A 23,542-nucleotide genomic window follows, 5' to 3' on the forward strand; every position below is an offset into this window, starting at 1 on the left:
GATATCCGGGCATCGGGGACCCTGATGGGGCACTGCGGTGCAGAGCTGGACAGAAGGCCGAGAGCGTCACCTGGTGCCTGGGACGGATAAGAGCATTAAAACACACCACCTCCTCTGTACTAAACTATGTCGGGATCTACCTGGCAACAACAACCCAAAAAAGTTATGCGCATTGAGGCACGAGCTCACATAGCCTCACATAGTTCTTTCGCAGGGTGCATGGACTACAGTGAACTGCAGTGAGGTCGTAATGTTTAGGGTTTTTTGTAAGCATCCGCAGACCAAAGAGGTAGCCATCAAAGAGCAATGCAAGGCCTACACTGTAGTCTCGAAATAATAATAAGTCCATTTTTGAAACACATGTACAAACTGTAATATGTGTCATGATAACAATTGCCGTCGGCGGAGAACACGTGCATCACTGTCTTTCAGTGGTATAGGTCTATGCAAACTCCCCTTCAAAACAATATTAATTCTGATTATTATTATAATTATGAATATAATAACAACAAGTATGATATCATAATGAAGAATAATAATGATGATCATCTTTACAGTAAACTATTACTTTGGCTGTCTGTTTTCGGGTGTCTGGATCTCGCACATTGCATATGGACTTTATTTGTAATTGTCTTGGACTACAATGCGCAATGTACCACCACGAGTTTTGATATGCCTACTTAAGGCCACAATAATGATCCTAATAGTGATTATGATCATTGAAACGATGTTGTGATCTTGATTTGTGCTGTTTGCTTGATTATCAGTAAATCCATTTTTTGTATATGCCTGAAGGCAAATAGAAAGCAGACTACAACGTAAACACGTGTAAAATGTCCTTGCAGTAGTTTGAAATGGACGTTTGTAGCTATAGGCTACTGGCAAAGCTAGGGCTTTTTTTCTCAAAAGTGTGTACATTTGTTAAAAACATATACAATTGTGGATGGAAATCATAAATTAGGCCTTATCCTAATCGGATAGAATATTGATATAATCTAACAATATAATTCTAATATGATGGAATTTGGCTACTAGCAAAAATGCCTCTGATAGAATCAACTTAAGCTGTCCGTTTCTTTTTTCCGCGTCCATATTCTCCATGGTTTCGTATACAATTAAAGGGAATAGCCTACATTATAGTAGTAGCCTAGTAGGGTGTATTGGCTCTCAGTCACCATCATACACTTTAGTTTCCCTGTATGGTTTTGACAAAATATCATGCGTCAAAGAATGCTAGTATGGTTTGACATGTAATGGCAGGCCTAGCACATAGGCCCAGCTGGTTTGAAATTGTGTTCTTTCTGAATTTGCGAATGCAATGATAAAGGTGGAAGGAGTTCAGACGAAATTGTGAGATACACAATTTAAAGTTTTTTTTTTCTCCAAGATACATGTCAAGGGGGCTGTTATATGACGAATAAAAAAACTTATTTTTCAGGCTTTACTGCCGTTTGAGGCTTGGATTTTAGTGCGCAATTAAAGACTGCAAGTACACCTTTTATTTACAGTTTTATTAAATGTGACTTCACGTGAATTTCATACATCACTGTTTGTTTCGGTTTTCATTTTGATCAACATTACAATTAAACCCACATTGGCTAATTATGCTTTGACAACAATGTAGGCTATTACTGGTAAAGAGCTAAACATAAATAAAGTACCCAGGCTACTACAAAACAGCTGCGGGATGCACACAAATGCTCTCACAGGCTAAGGCGTGTAATATAGGCTAGATATACACATATATATATATATACAAACAAATCGACAATTTAGGTAGTATGAATAGTTTATAGCATAGTTTGTGTACAACAAAACTGCAAAACAAAAAACACAAATAGGTTACTGAAGCTATGTAGGCCTAATGTTTGTTTCCTTCACATTGTGACAATTACTTCTTTCGTCAAAACATAGGCTATTGCCGGCATATTCGTCATACAGTAGTGTGTGACATCTGAGAATCATTTCGTTGCTGTACATGAAAGAATACGATAATGAACATCTTTACACAGTTTGGGTATACATGAGGGAATGTCAAGTAAGGAATGAAATTATGTGGTCAACGTGAAAAGTTCATAGAGTTAAATGAAAAAGACAAAAATGACATGTTCCTTCCGCATTGCATTTGACACAGCCATTTCTTTGAATACACATACTGTCTTTATTGTGCCAAACAAGAGTTGATAGCTACTTGATATAGGTAGTTAAGTTATCCTCACATCGCGACGTATTGATGCATATTGGTAGTTACGAAGTCATTCACTCTTTCTTCTCATCTGTCGCATCTTCTGTGTCCTCCTTTCCCGTGTCTTGATTCGCCTCAGCCGAACCACTTTCGGTAAGAGTTGAAGTAAGATTGCTTTCTTTTTTCCATTTCATCCGGCGGTTCTGGAACCAGATTTTTATCTGGCGTTCGGTAAGACAGAGTGCATTGGCGATTTCAATACGTCTGCGTCTCGTCAAGTAGCGGTTGAAATGGAATTCCTTTTCTAGTTCTAGAGTTTGATACCGGGAGTAAATTTGACGGCCTCTTCGTCTGTCAGAACCGTATCCAACTCCTGAAAACACAGTTTGAGATAATACCGTTTTAGACACACACACACACACACACGCACACACACACACACACACACACACACAAGAAAAGAAAAGTAGCCCACATTAACATTCTCATTGCCCAAATCCAACTAGAGTCACGTTAATTATTTTGTGCTACAATTAACCAAATAATAAGAAACACCGAACGTGCGTCTACCGTCACTGAGTGGTAGTTAAAGTGATGGTCATCTTATCCACTGAACTATTTGATATGGGTAACAACAATATTCGTTTAAATGTTAGAAAGTGTTTTGTTTTTGGTAAATGGGGTGGATTGTGACGGAGAAGAAGAGGGCATAGTTTGGCCAAAAGGGGATTTCCTACGAAGATAAAAGGCCTTTATTGCTGGCGACAGGGTGCTGCTGCAGTAATGGTTTATGGGGTGATAAAAAGTAGCTTCCCTAGTCGTAAAACGGGCCAGCTCGTTTAATTTATCTTTGTGATACTCACCGGTATGAGAATTCATCCGCTGCATCCACGGGTAGATCTGAATGCTCCCCTTCTGCTCTTGCGATCCGTTCCTGCCCTGATCAGATGGGTAATCCTGCGCGAGCGAGCTTTGTGCACCTTGTCCCAGGCTAGTCTGCCTGCAGCTGGGTAACACGTCCTTATCCTGGTAAAACACGTTGGATCCATACTCGTAGGGTCTGCTCGAGCCGAAAACGACGTTGTCTTGGGGCGAATAGAAAGGCGAAGAATATAACCGGTTTGGGGCCACTGCTGCTCCGTAGGACGAAAAGTGTCGAACGGGGTCATAGGTGGTTGAGTTTAGGGCCACGTTAGGTAAAACCTCTTGACCACCAGCTAAATGGCATGAGAGCGACGGGTTTGCGAAATACGAATTCATACCTTCCCTCTCTCCCTTGCTCCCTCTCTTTCTCTTTCCCTCCCTCCCTTTCAATCTCAGCTCTATCTCTCTCCCTCTCTCTCTCTCCCTCTCTCACACTCACTTAGACGAGTCACTTTCTTTTTCCCCCTCTGCCAGTCTATCTTTTTAACACAGGCACGCTCTATGATTTCTTTATAATTTATTTCTGGACGCCAATAAAGACACAAGGCACACAGCCGAATGTTGTTGCTGAAGCCTCACTCCAGGATGGACAAGATGACAATGTCAGCTGACCAGATTTCCACCAATAAAAAGCAGGGAGTAGAGGGACTGAGAAAAAAAAAAAACGTAACTTCATTTTTTCTATCCTCTCTCGAAACTACTCTCATGCTATCACATGTAAACGCACAGGCACAGGCACACACACGCGCGCGCGCACACACACACGCGCGCGCACAAACTCGCGCGCGCACACACACACACACACACACACACACACACACACACACACACACACACGTGTGTCATCTACTTGTCATAACCTGATCGTGTAAATATATCTTTGTTGAACAATCAAAAGAAATGTGGGCGGAAAAACTCAAACAGATAAAGGGGAAATTTGAATAAATGAATGAGAAAAGGAATATAATTATTAAGAGAAATTGATGTCAATGTTTGATATACATGCTGTATTTTAATTATTTTACTATATGGGCCAGTCTCTGTCATTTTTTAAAGATGGCTCCTATTGACAGAGAGTTATGTTTTCGTGCCTCTCGTGGTTGAGTAAATAAGATTAGCCTCAGCAACCGCACAGTGATCGAATTATTCAGTCAGAAAAAAAGTCTTCACAATACAGATGATTGTTTTTCCTCGGTGTGAGCTACAAATCTTCGCCTTTTACCGATTAATAAGCGCGATTAATGTTATGATGATGATTCATGTAGCCTTCATGAAAACTTTTTGGGGTAAACTTAGATTTGAATATGTATTGGCAGCAACACAAATGACGTTTATTTTAGGGTTGGCCTTCAATTAGACGTTGATGTTATTTTATGCATTACACACGGTTATCCTCTCGTTTATATAAAATCCAAAGAATAAGTAGTCTACTACATTCAAGTAAAACCTCTATTTATTTTGTACAGGCTTTAAAGGTTAAAAATAAATTGAGTGCACCCTCGTTCGCTTTCGCTCTCTCTCTCTCCCCCCCCCCCCCCCTCTCTCTCTCTCTCTCTCTCACACACACACACACACACACACACACACACACACACACACACACACCTAATTTCTCATTATAGCTAAAATGACACTAAATATATTACGACGTTGAAGGCTCACCGTTTGGCACAATGTATCTTATTGCTAACGCTAAACATACCTAGTTTAGCCTATACTGCACTATTGCACTATGCTGCACTATTATTGCTGCACTGCAACTTTGACAAGAATTGAGTTAGAACCATGGTCCAATTCGACAAACGTTATTTTGGTAAGCGAAGTATGGAAAGGGGACAAGAGGCTTTTCGCCGCGTTTCCCCTTTGTTCAGTTGGAATTCTTTGGGCAAAAAGAGGGGGGTTTATGGCAGTTTTACAGCGAAAGAATGTCTTAACGCCTGTGTAAGCCGCAGAAGTCATAAAACCAGACAAATGACAGCTTCCAGTCTACCGCCTACAACACTCCTGCATGCACTGTGTTTTCCACGTTTGGGAAATCCTTGTTCGTGTTGGAAATACTATTTAAACATGGAAATTAGCTTCACTTGTAAATTGAGGTCGTTGGCTTTAGAGCACTGAAGAAGAATGAAAAGCGATGTAAGTTGGCCACTGGATAGCCAGGCGATAAATAAATTATATTGGCAAAACCACAAAGTTGTGAAACAAGTTTCAAACAAGGCAAGGCCTACTCGTAAAATACAAGAGCAATAGAAACAAGTTTATTGATACGGTATAGGCTGTAAGCTACTGCACTGTAAGTCGGTAACAAGGCTAAATAGCTACGCCAGTGTGGAGATGGAAATGATTGATCATTTTTGACACTGTTCCACAATGCGCAAATAGAATCCACACACATGTACTGTATTTCCAAAATACCCAAATATTTTGCGATATGTTTGTGTCTTCAAAAGATATGCCTAGCATATAGCATAAACATGGTTCAAATGTCGCTCATATTATAGAGCCTATAGCAAGATGAAACGCATTTATGACAGGTTTGACTAAATTAATTCTATTCATATCCACATAGCCCAATCAATCCTACTCTGCCTGCCAAATAAAAGTTCCGCACTCAGTGTAATCGGACTAATGAGCTCACGGGTCTGGCAGAAGATGTCGGATACAAACGTAGTGTTCCCCAAACAGCCTTTGATCCCTAAATCCAAATGCTTTCAAAAGGCTATTACTTTAATGTGGGCCATATGACAACGCAGGACTTGGAATGCTGTGTGATTTTATCTGCAGAGTGCAGTGTTTCTTTCTTTCTACGATGTGGGGGACTGAAGACTGGTTCATGGAATATATTCACCTTCTTCATGATTTTCATATGATTTCAACAAAACGTACCCCCCCCCTCCTCATCCCCCCCACAGGCCTATACCCAGGTTAAAACATATGTAGTTACTGCAGTTTTTGTTAGTGAATTGGGTTGGGGTGAGGGGATGGAGTGGTTTTATTGTAGCTACTTTGGAAGTGGAAGTGTACGGGGAAGTGTTTTATTGCATCCTTTGAGAGGGACAGTCTGGCATTTACACGGGAAAACAACTGGTAGTTTGGAACTATACCTCTCGAGACAGGCCGAAATGCTGCTTGGTGTAGTCCTAACCTGAAAAAAGCCATTTGGAATAAGGAAAACGACCAACTGTTCTTCTGAAAATGATGTAGGCCTACATTTGTTCCCTGACAGTATATACGCTAGGGTAAGGGTTAGCACAGTAAACCCAATCCAGCACAGTAAACCCAACCAAGTCAACCTTTAATTTCTTTCATTTATTTATTAATTGACATCTGTGCATGTATCTAGATTTTCGCTTATGCATATTGAAGTAAAAAGGATATGTGAGCGAAAATTAGAGTTACATCATTGATGTCTTATCGCAGAAATTGTATTGAACCCCAATATATAGCCTACAACATTTTGCATGCACAAAATAGCTACTATAGCCTAAAATTCCAATACATAATTAGCTATTAATATAAATCAGCTCTATCATATAAATATGTTGTTTAAGTATATAGGCCTATATATAATAATAATAATAATAATAATAATAATAATAATAATAATAATAATGATAATGATAATGATAATAATAATAATACAAAAATAAATAAATAATGTATAAACTAAACAAAATAATAATTTAGATGTAACATTTAGATATACAAATATGATTAGGCCTATAGGCTAACAGGCCTACTGAAGCGGTAGATTCCAAATATCCATATATATATTTTAAGCAATTTAACTCAACACCATGAACCACATGGCGCTCTGGATTTGTAGCGACTTTTAAAGTCAATAAAACACCGAAAATATGCCAGGCTTGACTTGCAATTGGTAATCCCTCCGCTCCATTTAGGGCGGGCTCACTCAGACAATTCATTTTCGTATTACAAACGATTATTGTATTTCGCTGATAAAGCACCCAATGTAGGCTACCGCTAAACATAATATTTTTGCTGTACATATTGTATTTACATTTCTACGTGCATTTAAGGTGCAGAGTCAGAGTAGTCTTTCGCCAATTTCGTTAGCATAACAAGTTCACTTCTCCACCCCCTGCTTTTACAGCACAATAAATGAAAAATAAACTGCTGAGAAAACAACAGCTACGTAGGCCTTGTTTGTGGCGTGTATTAACTTGTGTAGTGTTGTGGCTATATAACAAAATGGATTCGATCAAGACAACTATGGTTGTGAGATTGTATTGAATTATTTGTTATGGTGGTAATAAGAGTTCACGAGCTACCTTGTGGAGATATTCTCACTTTAATAAAAACCTGAGGAGAATGGTAACATAGTTTGTTGCTTTTTTTGGATGATAGATTTCCCCTTTCACAAAGAGTTTCCTTCACATGTTGACTAAGGCCATAAAATCTAATAACCTTACACCCTCTCACACCCCTTCTCTCTCCCTGTCTCTCCAGCTCTGACGGAAGGACAATCTGAAGGCATGTGTCCTTGGATAAACCCCAGGAGGCCGAGGAATTGCAACAATAAAAGGAGCGGATGCAATTCCCGTCAAAATAACACGTTTGTGCATGCCTCAGACAGACTAATGCAACATTGTAAACGGTCGTACAGTAATAACACATGCATTGAATTGGCTCTGCGTTCTCCATGAAACAATATTAATGTGACACATGCTTGTCCGCATTGTTCTTAAAAATATGTCTATTGTTTATGGACTTTTGCGACAAATCCTCTATTGACATACACGCACGAAATTCATCAATCAATTATCACAACTTTATAGGATTTGGTGCGAGCTTATTAAAATAGACTGCAGCTGATCATTTTCTTGGCAACCAACAGAAATTCCTTATCTGCCACGTTTTTTCTAGTGGTGGTAGTAGCCTAATAAACGGTGGTCTTGACATCATGGTAATAATTTACAAGGCATTGCCAACCATGACACAAGGCTCGCCAGGCTCCCTTTGAAGTAAACGATTTTCGGAAAAAAGGAGTATGTACTATAGTTGGCCTACCGTTACTACTTATTGTATGAGCTAATGTTGTCATGTACTGTAACCGTCTTGTCTTGTCTAAATTGCTATATGTCGATTAATGTAAAGCTTGTAAAGCATGTTGTACAGAAAACACATTCCACCAACCTCGATTCTATGGCAATAAATGGATCTTGTTTATTTTGTATCTTGGTGTGAAAGTGTGGCCAACTGGGTTTGAACCTAGGTCACAACTGTGTTAGGCCGCAAGTCTCAGGCAAGGTGTAACTCGCGAGCATGGTTCACCAAACCACCTCCATTACATCCATTACAACAACAGCAATATAATACTAGCCTAATAATAATAATAATAATAATAATAATAATAATAATAACAATCATCAGCAGCAGCAGCATCATCATCATCATCATCATCTTCGTCATATGTATAAAAAGTGTAATACTCTTAAGGACAAATTTGCTTTTAAAAAAAGTAGTGCCTCATAATGTAAACAATATTGGGTTGTTTAGTCAGTGTCACACGGTTTTTGCCACGTGTCATACCTAGGTGCGTAATGGAAATCTAAATCTGTACAATCATCTCCCAACAAGGGATACCATGGGCCTCATGCAGAGTACAGTTAACAGTTTCTGTTCACTCCTTTGTCCCATCTCTTGCGTCATGGCTAAAATGGTGGAAATAAACCAACGTGACTGAACACAGGCAGCATGTAATCGCTTCACGGAATGGATCACATATGGGGAATGACAGACTTATTAGGTTGTTTTTAGATCAAACACTAGGTGGCAGTGTTGACTGTAAATATTGGATGAGGGAATGGGGTTATGTTAGTTTGGGAATTAATTGGTTTGGCCATTATGACTATTTTAAATATAAATTAAAATACATTTGCTAACTAATACGACAAATGTGTCTTTGTTGTCCATGACATACAGACATACATTTTAAAACACTTTTGCATTGCATTGTTGTAATAAGTTAATTGATTAGTGTGAGACTGAAGTTTGAGTTTATGGACCTAAGATGATAAAGTGTTGTGTGAGTGTGAATCATTTAAATAAACTGTCAAATAAACGAATCCATGCATAATTTGATGACGATGATGATGATGATGGCAACCATCAACACCACTATCGTTTCCTCTTTGTTTTGTTTTTTCTCGGTGACGGTGTGCCTATGTATCTCAGTCTATCACAATGTATTGACACACATCATTAAGGTCTCGAGACACGAGCTTTGTTTTGAGGATAGTGAGCGAAACAATGGTAGGCCTGTAGACATGGCAACAGAGCAAAGCTAATAATGACATTACTTTCATTCGCATGTTGATATCGAAGGCTCGACACCAGTCTGACACAAACATTCAAAATGGAAATCCAAGACAAAGGTTACTTTACAACAAGTAACACTAGGGCAGGGTAAAACACATGCTACATGTTACATGTGTATATGTTACATATATACAAACGTAATATGGACCATCACCGTTGACCATGCCATTCTCAATGCACACGCCACCAGGAGGCTTCATGGGCTCAAACCGTTTAATGAGGCTATTATATTTAGTTTCTGCATTGTAGTTGCATTCTGTTCCTGGGGTCTGAGAGGAGCGTTGTCCCGTAGAAGCTAGTCCTAGTAAAGTGATGCACTATGCAATGGCCCTCTCATCTTTTGCTGTCATCATCAACATGATTACTCACGTGGGTTGCAGCTACTATCAGGAATTATTCCATTTTGATTCACTGCAGATTGCACACGGGAGTGACTTGGCCTACATATAGAAACTTACTTACGAAAGATAAGATCAGGTCACAAATATCAGTTTACTAGACGAAGACTGTTTTTCCTACACTGTTTATTACGACCACGTAGGGAGTCTGTGGATTGTAATAGATAGGTTTTCTCAATTTTACACGATCACTGACAGACATTACAATTGCTGTCTGTCGGTGCAGAGCATTATCGTAACTTCTCATCCTATGTTTTTAGGGCTGAGTATCCATTAAGATACATCTATATTCTATAACCTGCTTTTTGAGAATCTTTTTCATTTGATCCCAGTGAAGGCAAATATATGTTACATAGATGTATCCGATGGCCACGGACCATTTGATGAATTTTAAACCAATAAGGATCGTAGAAACCCAAACTTACCCACGTTCTTCTCGACGATACCAGTGACGCACATTTACTGGTCCAGCAGTAACCAGGGCGGGAGGGAAGCCAAGGACCAAGATGAACCCAACTTGAAAATATCCAATATGTTGTTAGTATTCTGTTAAACCATGTTGAACAAACGGGAATGTATTCAAACTCTGAGATATTGCGATCCACAATCAGGAACCGAGTAGGCTATGGTTCCACTTCTCACTAAGCGGCGATGAGCGAGCGAGGGGTAGACTAAGACAGAGAGAGAGCGCTGGATAGGGCCGGAGAGTCATAAAGCGAGAGAAGGGGGGGGGAGAAGGCAACCAGTTAAATAAAAACGGTAAACATACAGGTGTGCAGAAAATGAAAACAATTCTGTATAAAACGCGAAATTTCAGTTGGACCGGCAGGTCGTGTACCGATTGTAAAGGCTGCTGATCAGGGGGAGATACAACATCATAAAGTTCATGTTCATGGAGGGAGAGTCACATGACAAGCAACAGCCAATCCAAGTTCCGACTCAGTCGTAAACTTTTATTACTTAGCTGTAAATTTCCTACCAAACAACCAGGAATGTGTTGCGCCCCCTTCCTCCCTGGCCGACCCATTCTCTATCTCTTCCTTTACAAAACACTTCACACATCCAACCCATAAAGTGTAAACTATAGCAATTTGCATGTCATAAATGTAGATTAAGACTATAACATAGGCCTATATTCTTGATGCATTATTGTTGGCTAACTTTCATTTACGGCCTTGCTTCTACGGTTAGATAAAACGATATTTGATTCAATTATCTGAAACAGTCGTATACGAAAAATATTCATGTCACATTAATCTTCATTCGAAAATGTTTTGGGTGATATGACGGGCGTTTTTTCTAGAATACTACTCAAACAATCAAGCTACCAATAACAATCCAACAATGTCAATTGTAATAGCAATTTACAGTCACTTTTAATCAGTGCGTAACTCCACGGCGGATGTATCCAACTCAGGCACCAACCACCCCTCCACTTGCGCGGCACACATGCGCGTAAACATGACAGGGCTACAGCTGCACCAAACAAAAGCCGCGTGCACTTGCCTCAGCAGCGACTCTGTCTGTATTCCACAGGATGTAGATCTGTTAAAAAATGTATTTGATAAACATTCTATTCACACAGCATGCTCGAAGGTCTTGGAACCGAAACGTTGACTGAATAAATCAGTGTTTTAAAAGCGCAGTGCAGACGGTTTTATTGGTTAGACAATGTTGTCCATATTCAACGCACCTGCGGACAACATAATCTGGATGGGCGGGTATATTCAATTTGTTGATGTTCCCGCGGACAGAGAAACCTTGTGACACTTTGATTTGACACGATTGTAGAATCCCCTTTTTCGAATTAAGGCTTACTCAGTTGGAAACATAGTTTTTGGCGACCAAATAAATATAATATTGGGAGAAGTCCTTCCTCTTCGTGCTGGCTACAGCCCTTGGACAATGAGCTATGCACATAGCATTAATCTGGCACGAAACGGTCAACACCGTTGCCACTAGAAATTAGTTTTTGTTTTTATAACAACCTATTTGTTCTAAAGAGGGCGTTCACAGACTTTACATGTGATTCAAAATACATGAACATGGCCCGTTCCTCTTCCCATCAAAATAACAACAAAACATGATATCTTTATGGACCAGAAGTTTGTGTAGCATTATGGACGTAGAATAACTCAACATCAGCCATTGAAATGTGTCCTTAGCATCTCTTTGTGTAATGAGTCTACACCGAGCATATCTTTTTAATTCAGCAAACTGATTTGTATGCCACACGAGCTTGTTCCATCGCATTTCAGTCCATCTTGGCCTATTTTGAGTTTAATTGTTGCTATCCACAACTGTGTAGTTACGTTTTACTACAACCAAAACTGAGATAAATAGAGCAAACCAATTGCATTATTTGTAGAGGCTTATGCTGAAAACGCTATTAGTGGGTGGAATACAGAGAAACGGGTGAGTTTATATGCCGTCCATAAAGTTTACAGGTGGTTACGACCTTATTCGGAAGTGGTCTCCCCTTACGGCAATATAAGCATAAAGGGGGACGGGAAGACAATGCTCACAGACAATTGCTACTCTTACAGAAAACTTCCGGAATTTCGGCTGTAAACATACAGAAATCGGCTATAGTAAGTCAAGAGGGCTGTGCGATAAGCCAGGAAAACACTAGGTAAAATGTCCTCTGAGCTTCCAAATGTAGCAGCGTTGATTCAGCCGGTGAGTGCATGTTATATTCGATGTAATTTTACACAAACAATAAGAATAGTAGGCTTAAGAATGAGATAGGCTATGCAACATTGGCATCAGATACAGGCTATAACTAGACTGATATTCCTAAATTGTCGTCTCTAATTTGTGCAATGTTTCATGGCCTAGAAAATAGGACGGCTGTAGTGGAGCACGGCGTTAACAGTAGCCTATTAACCAAAGGTGCGAATCAAATGGATTTGTGTGGCTTATACTGTTTAAATACATATTTGTTATTGTTGAAGATAGGCCTAGTTGGAAAGAAACTACCACATTGCACAATCAATTGAGTCCAATTAAAACCTTATTTGGGATTCAACGGCAAGGCAAGATTTTCTTAAAAAAAAAAAACACACAAACCCTGTTATCATAATGGGAATAAGGCCTATACATATATTTTTTTTTACATATAGGCGTAGGGAATAGGCTAAAATTCAAGGTGATCAGAATTTCAGCTGTTTTACTCGAGGCTCTGTTTACTTGATTTGATTATAGGCTGTAGCCTACTGTTTGAAGTTAAGGTATCGTCTCGGAAATATCTTGAATAATCTGAACAACAGATGATAATCGACTACGATACATTGAAATCAAAAATCGCAATCTGTTTAACTATGCTACTAATTTAACTAGTCTATCTAAAATATAAACATAAAATAGCCTACATTGATTTCAATTGGTTTCAACTATTAGAAGTCCCTTGGACAATTACTATTATGGTGTAATCATCATGATGTGAAGAGGTAGGCGCCCCCCCCCCCCCTACACACACACACACACACACACACACACCTACACAAATCTTTGTTGGGCCTAATTTTTATTATTTATATCCGTGTTTTGTTTAGTCCTGCCCCCTATATATTGTTATATAATGCAGATACTGCGATTTTGCGCGTCTACTGGAAATCTGCCAAGAAACACTTCCAAATTTCAGCTCTGTTTATGATAGGTTTTAGATTATCTGTGAATGATGTGTATCCATGTATCAATATGTATACGATCTCTGTCTGTCTGTTTGTCTGTTTGTCTGTCTGCCTGTCTGCCTGTCTGTCTGTCTGTCTGTCTGTCTGTCTGTCTGTCTGTCTGTCTGTCTGTAGGGTTAGGTTAAGATCATAAAACGACACGGCTGAGGTAAGGTTGAGGTTACGAAATGAGTAAATATTTTGTGTGTGTGTGTGTGTGTGTGTGTGTGTGTGTGTGTGTGTGTGTGTGTGTGTGTGTGTGAAGTGATGAAGAGACGGATGAAGAATGAGATTTGTATTGCATTTATTTATTTATATCTCATATCAAGGGTGTGTGTACTTGGAACCAATACCCTCTCATTTAACTTAAAACAAATAAGAAATCAAGCTTATTTATACAACAACATACGAAGACATACATAGGTCATAATCAGTGCAATAAAAAACGAGTCTATTGCATCAGCTCAATATGTAACGATATTTAGTAGCCGATGAACTATTAGAATACAATTCTTCGTTCAATTATAACATATTGGTTAAATAAATGTGCTAATTTTAGGCAGTTTAAGTTGTTGGGACACCAATGTCCAGCCGACTAGGTATATGGTACTGGCACACTTGTTTCTAAGATAAATACGGCTATTGTACCGCCACAAGTAAGCTAACACCCCCGCTCAATCAAAGGCAATATTTTAGTTATATTGTTGCCTTTCCTTGCCACTCTTCCGTGGCAACATGTCTAGATCAACATGGTCTTTGTCAGATAAAACATTTTTAGGTAGATTTTAACATCACCTGTAAGTGCACCTAAACCTATAGGCCTCTAGGTAGTGAGTGATCGCGGTAAATTCAAACCAATTGGCTTATAAAAAATGCTACCTTGTTATGATATAGAATGTTTAACTTCCATGGAATTGTATTTCCTATACAAGAAATGTTTGTGAAACTGTTGTGAAACTAGATTGAATAGATTCGAGTTCATTAGTGATCAAAAGCTCAGCACTCACAAAATTTGCTAAATAAGCTACATTACAATACACACTTTATATGTTTGAAAAGACTAGACTGAAATTTGAGACACAATATGAAATACTCCCAATGAACTGTACCTTCTAACCAAGAATTCATATTGCAATTTCCCATTTAAAAGTAAGGTAGCATCTTTATGACTCTCCAAACGTGGAACTGCCCATCGCGAATGGAAATAAAACCCAGCACCCCACTACATACACCCAAACTCACATACAGTAAATCATACTTTCGAGACCCCCCCACCCCCACCGACCACTAGGCTATAAAGTTTGTTTGCATGGACAATAAAACATTTCCCCCGATTGAGAACATGATGAAAACGTTTGAAGCATCCTCTTCTGTTGTGCATTCTGTGATTGTGGACATGAGAGTATTAGCAAAGTGCTTTAGGTGTTCTTCTGGGTTATGCAGTGCTTTTTTCCTCGTGTACATAGAGGGCTATTTGCGGCAATCCTGACTTTTCTCGCTCATCATCTTGGGAGTAGGTAGTGAAGGGGGAAAGGTTTTGTTCCATTCTTTTTTTCTTTTCTTTTTTAAAATTGTGTCATTAAAGCATTTTCTCACTTGTTGACTCAGTAAAACCATGTTCATCTCCGTCTCCCTCTCCCTTCCTCAGGACTGTGTTTGAACTTTTAAGCAATGTAATCAGATAAAGAAAAACATATTTTTTGAATTACTATTTTTTGTCTTCTTCCTCTGCAGTTTCCTTTTTGTCTTCCTCATCTACTTCACCGTCGTCGTTGCCCTCATCTTCGCCCTCTCCGTCTGCCTCGCCCTCGCCCTCGCCCTCTGCCTCTGCCTCGGCCTCGGCCTCTGCCTCTGCCTCTGCCTCTGCCTCTGCCTCGCCTCTCTGTCCCGGAAATTTGTCCTTGTTATTCTCCTTTTTCCACTTCATCCGTCGGTTTTGGAACCAAATCTTCACTTGCCGCTCTGTCAATCCTAAAGCGTGAGACACTTCGATCCGACGCTTACGGGTGAGGTAAGGGTTGAAAAGGAATTCCTTTTCCAACTCCAGTGTTTGGTATCGACTGTAGGTCTGTCGGCCACTGCGTCTTCCGGGGGCTGTGGAATGGAAAGAGCACATTTAATTCGGCAGAAATGGATGACGTGTAGCCTAATCTCACACATTACACACTATAACCCTATCATTTTCAATGCCATAAAATGTTTTGTGTGTGTGTGTGTGTGTGTGTGTCACTATGTGGCTGTAGTAGCGGCGGTGTGCATAGCTGAGTAACCACAATGTCCAATGTCTGTGTAGTGTATCGCTGAGGTTGGTGACATCCACAATTCAACCATATCACTGTTTATTGATGGCCTGGAGCTTACTGAACATTCTCAGTCTAGCCTCTCTCTTTGGAAACCTTGGATAGGGCAGATAAACGCCATGCCAAGTGTTACTGTTGTTATTTATCTCTACCTGTTTTATAGGCTATCAACAGAGCCGCCGTGAGTGGCATGACTCCAAGGCAGATCAACGAGTATAAATGAGTCTGTAAACAAAGTAAGCTCTCATGAGAGTGAATCACTGTGTTGGGTTGTATGCGACAGATAACCGATGAAGTTTCACTGAGTGAAAATGTAGTAGCCTAGTACAAATTACAACATAACCACAGGATACATTGGCTCCACGCATTAACCTGGAAATGATACAATAGTGAAATATACACACAATAACCTAGCCTACTCACCGTGTGGTCTCATCCATGGAAACATTAGAGTAGGAGACGGGTTTTGATTTAGGTGGCCTTGTCCTTCTCCGAGGTTAGAGCCATTTGACGATTTACTGTCTGGGTATTGCGCCACACTCGCCTCTTGCTGGGTACCATAAAGCGTTTGTCTCGGAAGGGCTTCGTACCCATAAAATTTAGTGGCATCTCCATGGCAAGCCAAGGCGCATGGATTCTGCTGGTAGCCTGGTGTGGAGATTCCCGGCGTCCCATGGTGGAAGAAGTCTTGGACGTGATGGGGCGGGTGCTGAAAGCCCGGTGCCGGCGCACCCGCTCCATATACCAGCGCGTGGCTCCGAGTGACGCTTTGAGGGAACCTGCAGTCGTAGTAAGTTGGTTCCAATGTTTCGCTACCTTTGTACTTTGAAAATAGAGGATTTACAAAATAGGAACTCATGTTTTTGTGATCAGTGTTACAGCTGAAGTAATTCGTTGACGACAATTCCAATTATTGCCTTAGTCCTGTTCCAAACCCCATACATACAATCACAAAACCATATATACAGGTTTAAATTATGGAAACAATAAAGCCTTCTTCCTCACCCACCTCCCCTCTGTTCCACCACTGTCTTTTCCCCCCCAATATAGCTTACGTCCTTTGCTTTTTCTCTCTGTTTCCTTTTGCAGCTTCAAATACGACTTATGTCGTGAATGGTGGATGAGTGCTATAGCTAAAGCTGGCTAGCCCCATCGACACACAGTCACACGCGTTTTGCCCCCCTCCACGACATCGACCCCCTCCTCTCTCCGAACCAACCTTCAACCCCCTCCCATTCTCGCGGCATGCTCAGTCTATACAGTACCCCGAAACAGACGAGTGGAAAGAACTGGGCATTTTGCTTTCAGAATAAGGACAACAAAGAATGGAAAATGTTAGGGGATTTTGTCAGGTTTCCTTTGGATTGTCTTCTGCATCATTTGAGAGACTAGTTTGTACTTTGAAGAGGAGACATTCTCTCTTTCTCTCTCTCTCTCACACACACACACGGGCGCGCGATCGTGTATAACTGCTGTCATGATGCACCTATATGTAGATTAGCCTACATTTGCTTATAACACAGTAGGTCTTTTTGGCTGAATGTTTTGTCTTGCCAATTGTATTCCTTAAGTTGTATGGAATAATGTGGAAATGGCTTCGAAGTAATGCAAATGTCAAACATAATGAAATAAAAGTTATATACATTTTCCGTGTAATTTTGTCTTTCATTTGACCAAATTAGACATAATGAACTATCAAACTATAGTCTACAATGTGATAAAGGAGACGATTTTGATATTAAGTTATTTGTGAGCCTTATTGGGAACGCTTCAGTCAAATTGATCTGAGATGACTATCGTTCTCGACAAACGAGAAGTGACCTGTCGTAGTCTGACGGAAAAATATGATTCACATCAAATGAAGCATAGGCCTATAGGAATACAGAAGACATTGCCTACAGTCACAGACAGAAAACTGCGCCCTATATTAAAACATTTAAGGCCTACACATCGATCTTTATACAGTATTTTACAGCAGGGCCTATTTAAGAGCTGAAAGCGCGGACCCAGTTGTTGTCCATCTCTACGCTACATCTGTGATTGTGAACCATATTAAAGCCGACAAGGAAACCATCTTCTTTAAAGCTTCCAATAGAAAATGTAAACATACCCAGAGGTGGAAAATGTTAAATGCTTAATCGACAGCGACATCTAGTGGCACTTTGTGTGTATTGCATAGGCCTACTGCACTAACTCGGCGGGCCGCACTGAGCAATGAGCAATGATAACATTTAGTGAAATATTACGTGTATACATCTCCGTCTTAACTTGTTCAGCACCCTTTCTTAAGTAGCACGCATTCTAATGACAATAAAAGTGTAGGCTTAGCCACATTTACTATTGCGTCCTTTCTTCAGGTTTCGAGTTAGAAGACTAAGCTTCGACTTTATGAGACCTCCAATAAGGAGTTATTAGGCTACATAATATCCACAATATGTGTACCAGGCTATTAAGACAAAACAACAACAACAACAACTAATGATCCATCCACAAATCACATTCAGCTAAAGAGATGGAAGTACTGGTTGCTGCAGCAAATATTATGCATTTCGGTAGGCTATTTCCATCACTTTTGAAAAGGTGTATTCTTATCATAGAAGGCTATGGTTATTGTTGGTTATTGTTGCTTTAAGTTGTCGTTGATGATATATTATTACTATTTTAAGCATGCTGTTGATGTGTGCGAGTGCCAAGAAGTATAGATTTGTTATTCTTTTAATAATAGATTACCAATATGCATTACAATAATATGAATGATAAATGGTCTTAATAAACGTAAATGTATTGTATCACTATAGGTCTGTAACCAACACATACAAAAGGATAATAATAACCTCATAATATTTTTTGCATAATAATAATAATAATTACAAGAAGAAGAAGAAGAAGACGAAGAACAATTCATTCGAATTGTTATAATATCAATTAGCCCACATGGTATTGGTTACAATTAATTCGAATAGCCCTTGTCTATTGGCATTAGGCCCTATAGGCTAATAGGCTAGTAAACTAAAAGTTGGTGTCCATATAAGCCTACGTAGTGTACGGATCTCATATACGGGCTTAAGCCTACAAAGGTTGGACTCAGATTCTATTTCGGAATAACGGAACTGTCAATTCGAGAGAGGACCGTGTTACAATGAGATATTGGTGTGGTTACTATTGGAATAAATTAAGTGGAATTCGACCTCTTTAAAGGTGGTCATCTTCTCTCCCCTCTGCCACATTCAGAGTGAAAAAGAGGGAGGGGGGAGGGAGACGCGTTTACAGCAGACAAAAAAACAAGTGCAATAAGCCTCCTTTGAAATAGCACGCCATAGCCTCAAATAAGAACAATAAAGTAATTTAGGCCAGACGTCTAGCCAGTTCTGCCGGGTTTGCTTTGTTAGATTGCATTCGAGACAAACCGCGCGGCCCGAAGCAGGGTTGTAAACCCTACATTTCTCTGTGCTCCGCGACGGAAATGTCCAACTATATTGGGCTTTAAAATCTCTGCTTCCTGTCAGTATTGTTTGTGGCACCTTAAGGGAAGGGCAATTTAGTAAAGCAACCAAGAAAAAATAAACGCCAGACAAGATAGGCCAGTACTTCACACACCTACTCAAATGAACAAACCTACAACGCAAAAGATGACGCGTGTCTAAGAGTGTCCAAAATTAGCACCATGACACAAAAGGTGAACAAATGTGTAGCCGTTTGTTGTTAGTAAATCTCACATACCTACGACACTAACTATCTAAACTTCAACACAGAACACCAACTAAGCCATAGGCCTTCTTAAACAGCCTCGGCTAAGGCACGTTCAAAGCCTAAGCCTATGCCTTTATATGCATTAGATATGAACGTAAATCAGTTTGTAATGCCCTCAATATAGGCTGCATTTTGCGAAAAGTAGGATACATTTTAACTTGAAACTATGCGTATTTCATTAAAGATTATGGCAAAGTAAAAACTATAAAACACCTCACATTTCATCGAACGACCCCCAACGTACGATACAGTATTTGAAACTACGCACAGATTAGGCCTACCATCTTTGAGTCACGCCTTGTGTGGTTGTAAAAACAAAACATCACTACGTTAGACTGTCCAAATTCCCCAAAAAACATTGTTACGAGCGTATGCATGCGTTTCAGAAGCTTTATGTAGCCTACCATGTGTAATGTAGGCCTATGTGTTTAACTAGTTACAATAGCCAAAAATCTTAATTTTTCTGATCGATTCCCCAAAAACATAAAAAATACATTACTAATACGAGGAAGTGGTCAGGAAACATGTATTAGGCCTGGGAAACAGAGAAGGAAGAATGGGTTAAAAGTCAACGGCTTTGACACAGAGTGTCTGACTCTCCTTTATTTGTATATGAACTTTCTACAAAACAACAAACGACTTACTTCATTTTGGTATAGCTTAAAGTCTACAATCTCCACGCCATCTCGAATTGTGTGTGCATGTGTTTACATATCTGAACATAGTTACACGGAAGGACTTTGTTACCTCATTTAATAACAACGAACAGACAAACACGGGAATTGGATTATTTTTGATAGCCTACTCAAACGTTGCCACAATCTATCAGTATCACATTAAATTGTAGTGGCGAGAGAAAGTAATATAAAAAACATAGATAGAACAGAATAATCTATATCCACATAAACGTTCAAATAATTTGTTCAATTTGGATGTACAAAACAATCTTAATTAACATTTCAATAAGATGCAACATCTACAAAAATACACAGGTTTTGTTACAGGAGCAGAGGTATTCAACCACTGTGGGCAGTGTAATCCTAGTTGACTTAGAGATATAGATATAGTTCTACATTAGAACCTTCTTTATGTATTATTTATCTTGTGTCTTTTGACCATGAAACCGTAATAAAGAATAAATAGTCCAAACATGGTCCAAACAATCTGCATTGTGGTCACATCGGAGACTTAAATCTGCTTCATTGCCAAGAATGTACCTTATTATCAGATCAGATAGGCTATAATGTTAAGAGACCTCTAGAAAACAGGCCGTTGTCCTCAGACCTTGAGTAGCATTTTTCTAAATGTGTATGTGTCCATATATAGGCACTTTACTGCTCATTGGTTTCCGTCTTCTCTTTATTCATTTTCTTCATCTTCATTCGCCGATTCTGGAACCATATTTTGACCTGTCTCTCGGTCAGATTCAAAACCCGAGCTACCTCATATCGACGGTCCCTGGTAAGGTACGTACTGAACAAAAACTCTTTTTCGAGTTCGAGAGTCTGATATTTAGAATAAGGACACCGTTTCTTCCTTGTAGAACGTGCGTGTATCCAATTTGCCACCGGGTTACCTGTAAAAGGATACAACAGAAACAAGTAAACAACCTGCTTTCAAACATTGTCATAAACACCTCCGCACATAGTAAGCCAAATAAAGTACACCTTCTTGTTTTCCAACCACAGACGAGACCATGGTTCATTTTAATCCATGTACATTGTCAAGTGCGACTTCAATGCTTTTTCATGATATTTGCAAATAAGCATCTCTCTGATGGACATCCATCTTTTAAGAGCGTCAACAGTGCTAGAACGGGACTGAGTCGTAAAATTGTGAGTGCGCCCGTTTGCTTTATTGGCCCATAAAATATTTTAAAAGCCTTTAGCTTCAAGTCTCGGCAGGTCTGCAACCTAGGCAGCTCGATGTGTTTCGCCGTGGCATTCCTCCTGTTATGGCCTAGCCTGTTCTGTGTATATGGCTCTACGTTGTAATGCTGAGGACACGTCGTCGCACCTTTGCTCTGGCTTATCGTAGGATATAAAGTCATTAAAGTGTGTGGACTGCATGTGTACCAGTGCTTCATTGAATAATCACTTGGATGGACTAAATCACAACTGGACAATGAGCCATTATTGGCTTACTTTAAGTCAAATTAAAATAGCAATATAATAATAATAATAACAACAACAACAACAATAATCATATGCCTACTACTACTACTACTACTACTACTACTACTAATAATAATAATAATAATAACAATAATAAATGGCCTGACTAATGATAGTAATAACATAAGGCCACACCTATAGTTCGCATCAATGTTATAATTCACATCTGAGTTCTCTGTTAAGTTAAATCAACCAAATTTCAATAAACTGTTTGTGCATGTTTAGGCTACGTGAGAATGTGGAATGGCTTAGGCTGTTTCGGATCTCGCCTATGAAAAGCTTGTCTGAGTTTCCCCATTTTATAGCTCTTTTATAGCTGCTTCCCACTTTACAGCCTTAGAGGGATCGGCAGTTGTCCTGTCTAACACTGTCTAACAGCCCCTCCACAAGGACCCTCGTTCAAAGGGAAGGGAAAGAAACGAAAATGTCGTTTTATAGTCGGACAGCAAACTACAACGAGCAAAAAGACCCATGGAAGAAGACGAACACCCCCACCTCACGCACACACATAGGACTCGGTTGTAAACTGCCATGGCTTCTACTTACTTGGGTCAAATTGTGGCTTGTCGTCTTTGTGCTTTGCAGTGGCCAAAACCTCCGACTCTGTAGAAGGGATAGTTTGCTGCGTCTTATCGCGGATGTCTACGGGGGAGTTGTAGAAATAGTCCGGGTATCCACGTCCGTTGGAGGCGATGCTGTCTCCGCCTCGGCGCTCTGGAAAACCATCGGGTTTAAGACCGTAGTGTCTGCTGCTAGCCGGGTACCCTGTGAAGGATACTGCTCCAGATATGGGCTCCAGCCATGAGCGAACATATCTCGAGTCGGTTCCAATGTGAGGTTGATGGCTGTACGGGTGGTAGATCACTGATGACTGAGAGTGAACTGGGCCCCAGGAGGAAGTAAAGTTCGGTTTTGGTGCAAAACTGCATGAGGGAAATTCCGAACACTCCGGTAGGGTCGTCGGACGAGAGCCGGTGGGGAGAAGCTCGGGAGCTGAAAATCGCGACGCCAACACATCCTCGCTTTCATGGTTTATCAACGAATCCACATAATAACTGGTTATGGGACCCGTGGTCGACATGACGATGGCTCTCGTTTCTTTTACATCCATCAGATTATTATACTGTATGGAGTGTATGTGTACTTTTTTAATCTTACCCCTAGAACAATCAGGCCAGGTAATTATTTCTCCCGGGGTTCTTCGACTCTCATTGGCCAACGCTGGGCACGTGATTATATTTACCCTCAAATTATACAGTCGATTAATGCGCAAGCACTCCTTGGACAGTGATGCACCTAATATCTTGTTTATGTACAGGATTTCTGTTTTATGAGCAATCATTTAGCCGGATTGACCACGTATGATTTTTTCGCTTTACCTCCTTGTCACAAAACATGGAGAACTGCTTAGGCTATCCCCTCTTGTTGGAACATAAGGTACGTTGACCACAGTGCACGAGGCACTATTTCTCGATGTCATTTGTCTTTCTCGACCACAATGTGAGTATTTGAATATGAATTAAAACAATACGAAAAAAAGTTCCTCTTGGCTATGTCGACATATATATACGTAGGATATAACATTGTTGTAACATGCGCCACAACAGATTACATATTCAAATGGCCAACATAATGCCCCATATGTGTGATTCGTGATTTTATGTGTCAGAAACACGTAATAGCATACACTGTGCATTCTCAGTAAATGAGTCTGGAACTTTGTGATGGGAAACAATCGGAACGTGCCCACCACTGCGGCTGAAGGGAGAGGGGCCGCTCATGTTTTTATGTCCCTCAA

At 40.0% G+C, this 23,542-nt stretch overlaps 3 protein-coding genes across 3 annotated transcripts; all 3 read right to left on the minus strand.

Moving 5' to 3' along the window:
• Window positions 1-2,259: 2,259 nt before the first annotated feature.
• On the minus strand, window positions 2,260-3,460 carry LOC310804069 (homeobox protein Hox-C6-like; the record flags this gene model as incomplete). The annotated part of the gene is made up of 2 exons (XM_083669159.1): window positions 3,049-3,460; window positions 2,260-2,558 (listed from the first exon to the last, which is right to left on the minus strand). The coding sequence occupies exons 1-2, from the start codon at window positions 3,443-3,445 to the stop codon at window positions 2,260-2,262; spliced, it is 696 nt and encodes a 231-aa protein (XP_083525285.1). The 5' UTR covers window positions 3,446-3,460.
• Window positions 3,461-15,228: 11,768 nt separating this feature from the next.
• On the minus strand, window positions 15,229-16,679 carry LOC310803651 (homeobox protein Hox-C8a-like; the record flags this gene model as incomplete). The annotated part of the gene is made up of 2 exons (XM_083668505.1): window positions 15,229-15,614; window positions 16,244-16,679. The coding sequence occupies 2 exons, from the start codon at window positions 16,677-16,679 to the stop codon at window positions 15,229-15,231; spliced, it is 822 nt and encodes a 273-aa protein (XP_083524631.1).
• A 4,222-nt stretch (window positions 16,680-20,901) lies between these two features.
• On the minus strand, window positions 20,902-22,861 carry LOC310803765 (homeobox protein Hox-C9-like; the record flags this gene model as incomplete). Its single annotated transcript, XM_083668645.1, has 2 exons — window positions 22,291-22,861; window positions 20,902-21,146 (listed from the first exon to the last, which is right to left on the minus strand). Exons 1-2 carry the CDS (start codon window positions 22,853-22,855, stop codon window positions 20,902-20,904), a joined length of 810 nt encoding a protein of 269 aa, XP_083524771.1. The 5' UTR covers window positions 22,856-22,861.
• Window positions 22,862-23,542: the final 681 nt, after the last annotated feature.

Source organism: Argentina silus (assembly GCF_951799395.1).
Source record: "Argentina silus genome assembly, chromosome: 4".
NCBI lineage: Eukaryota > Metazoa > Chordata > Actinopteri > Argentiniformes > Argentinidae > Argentina > Argentina silus.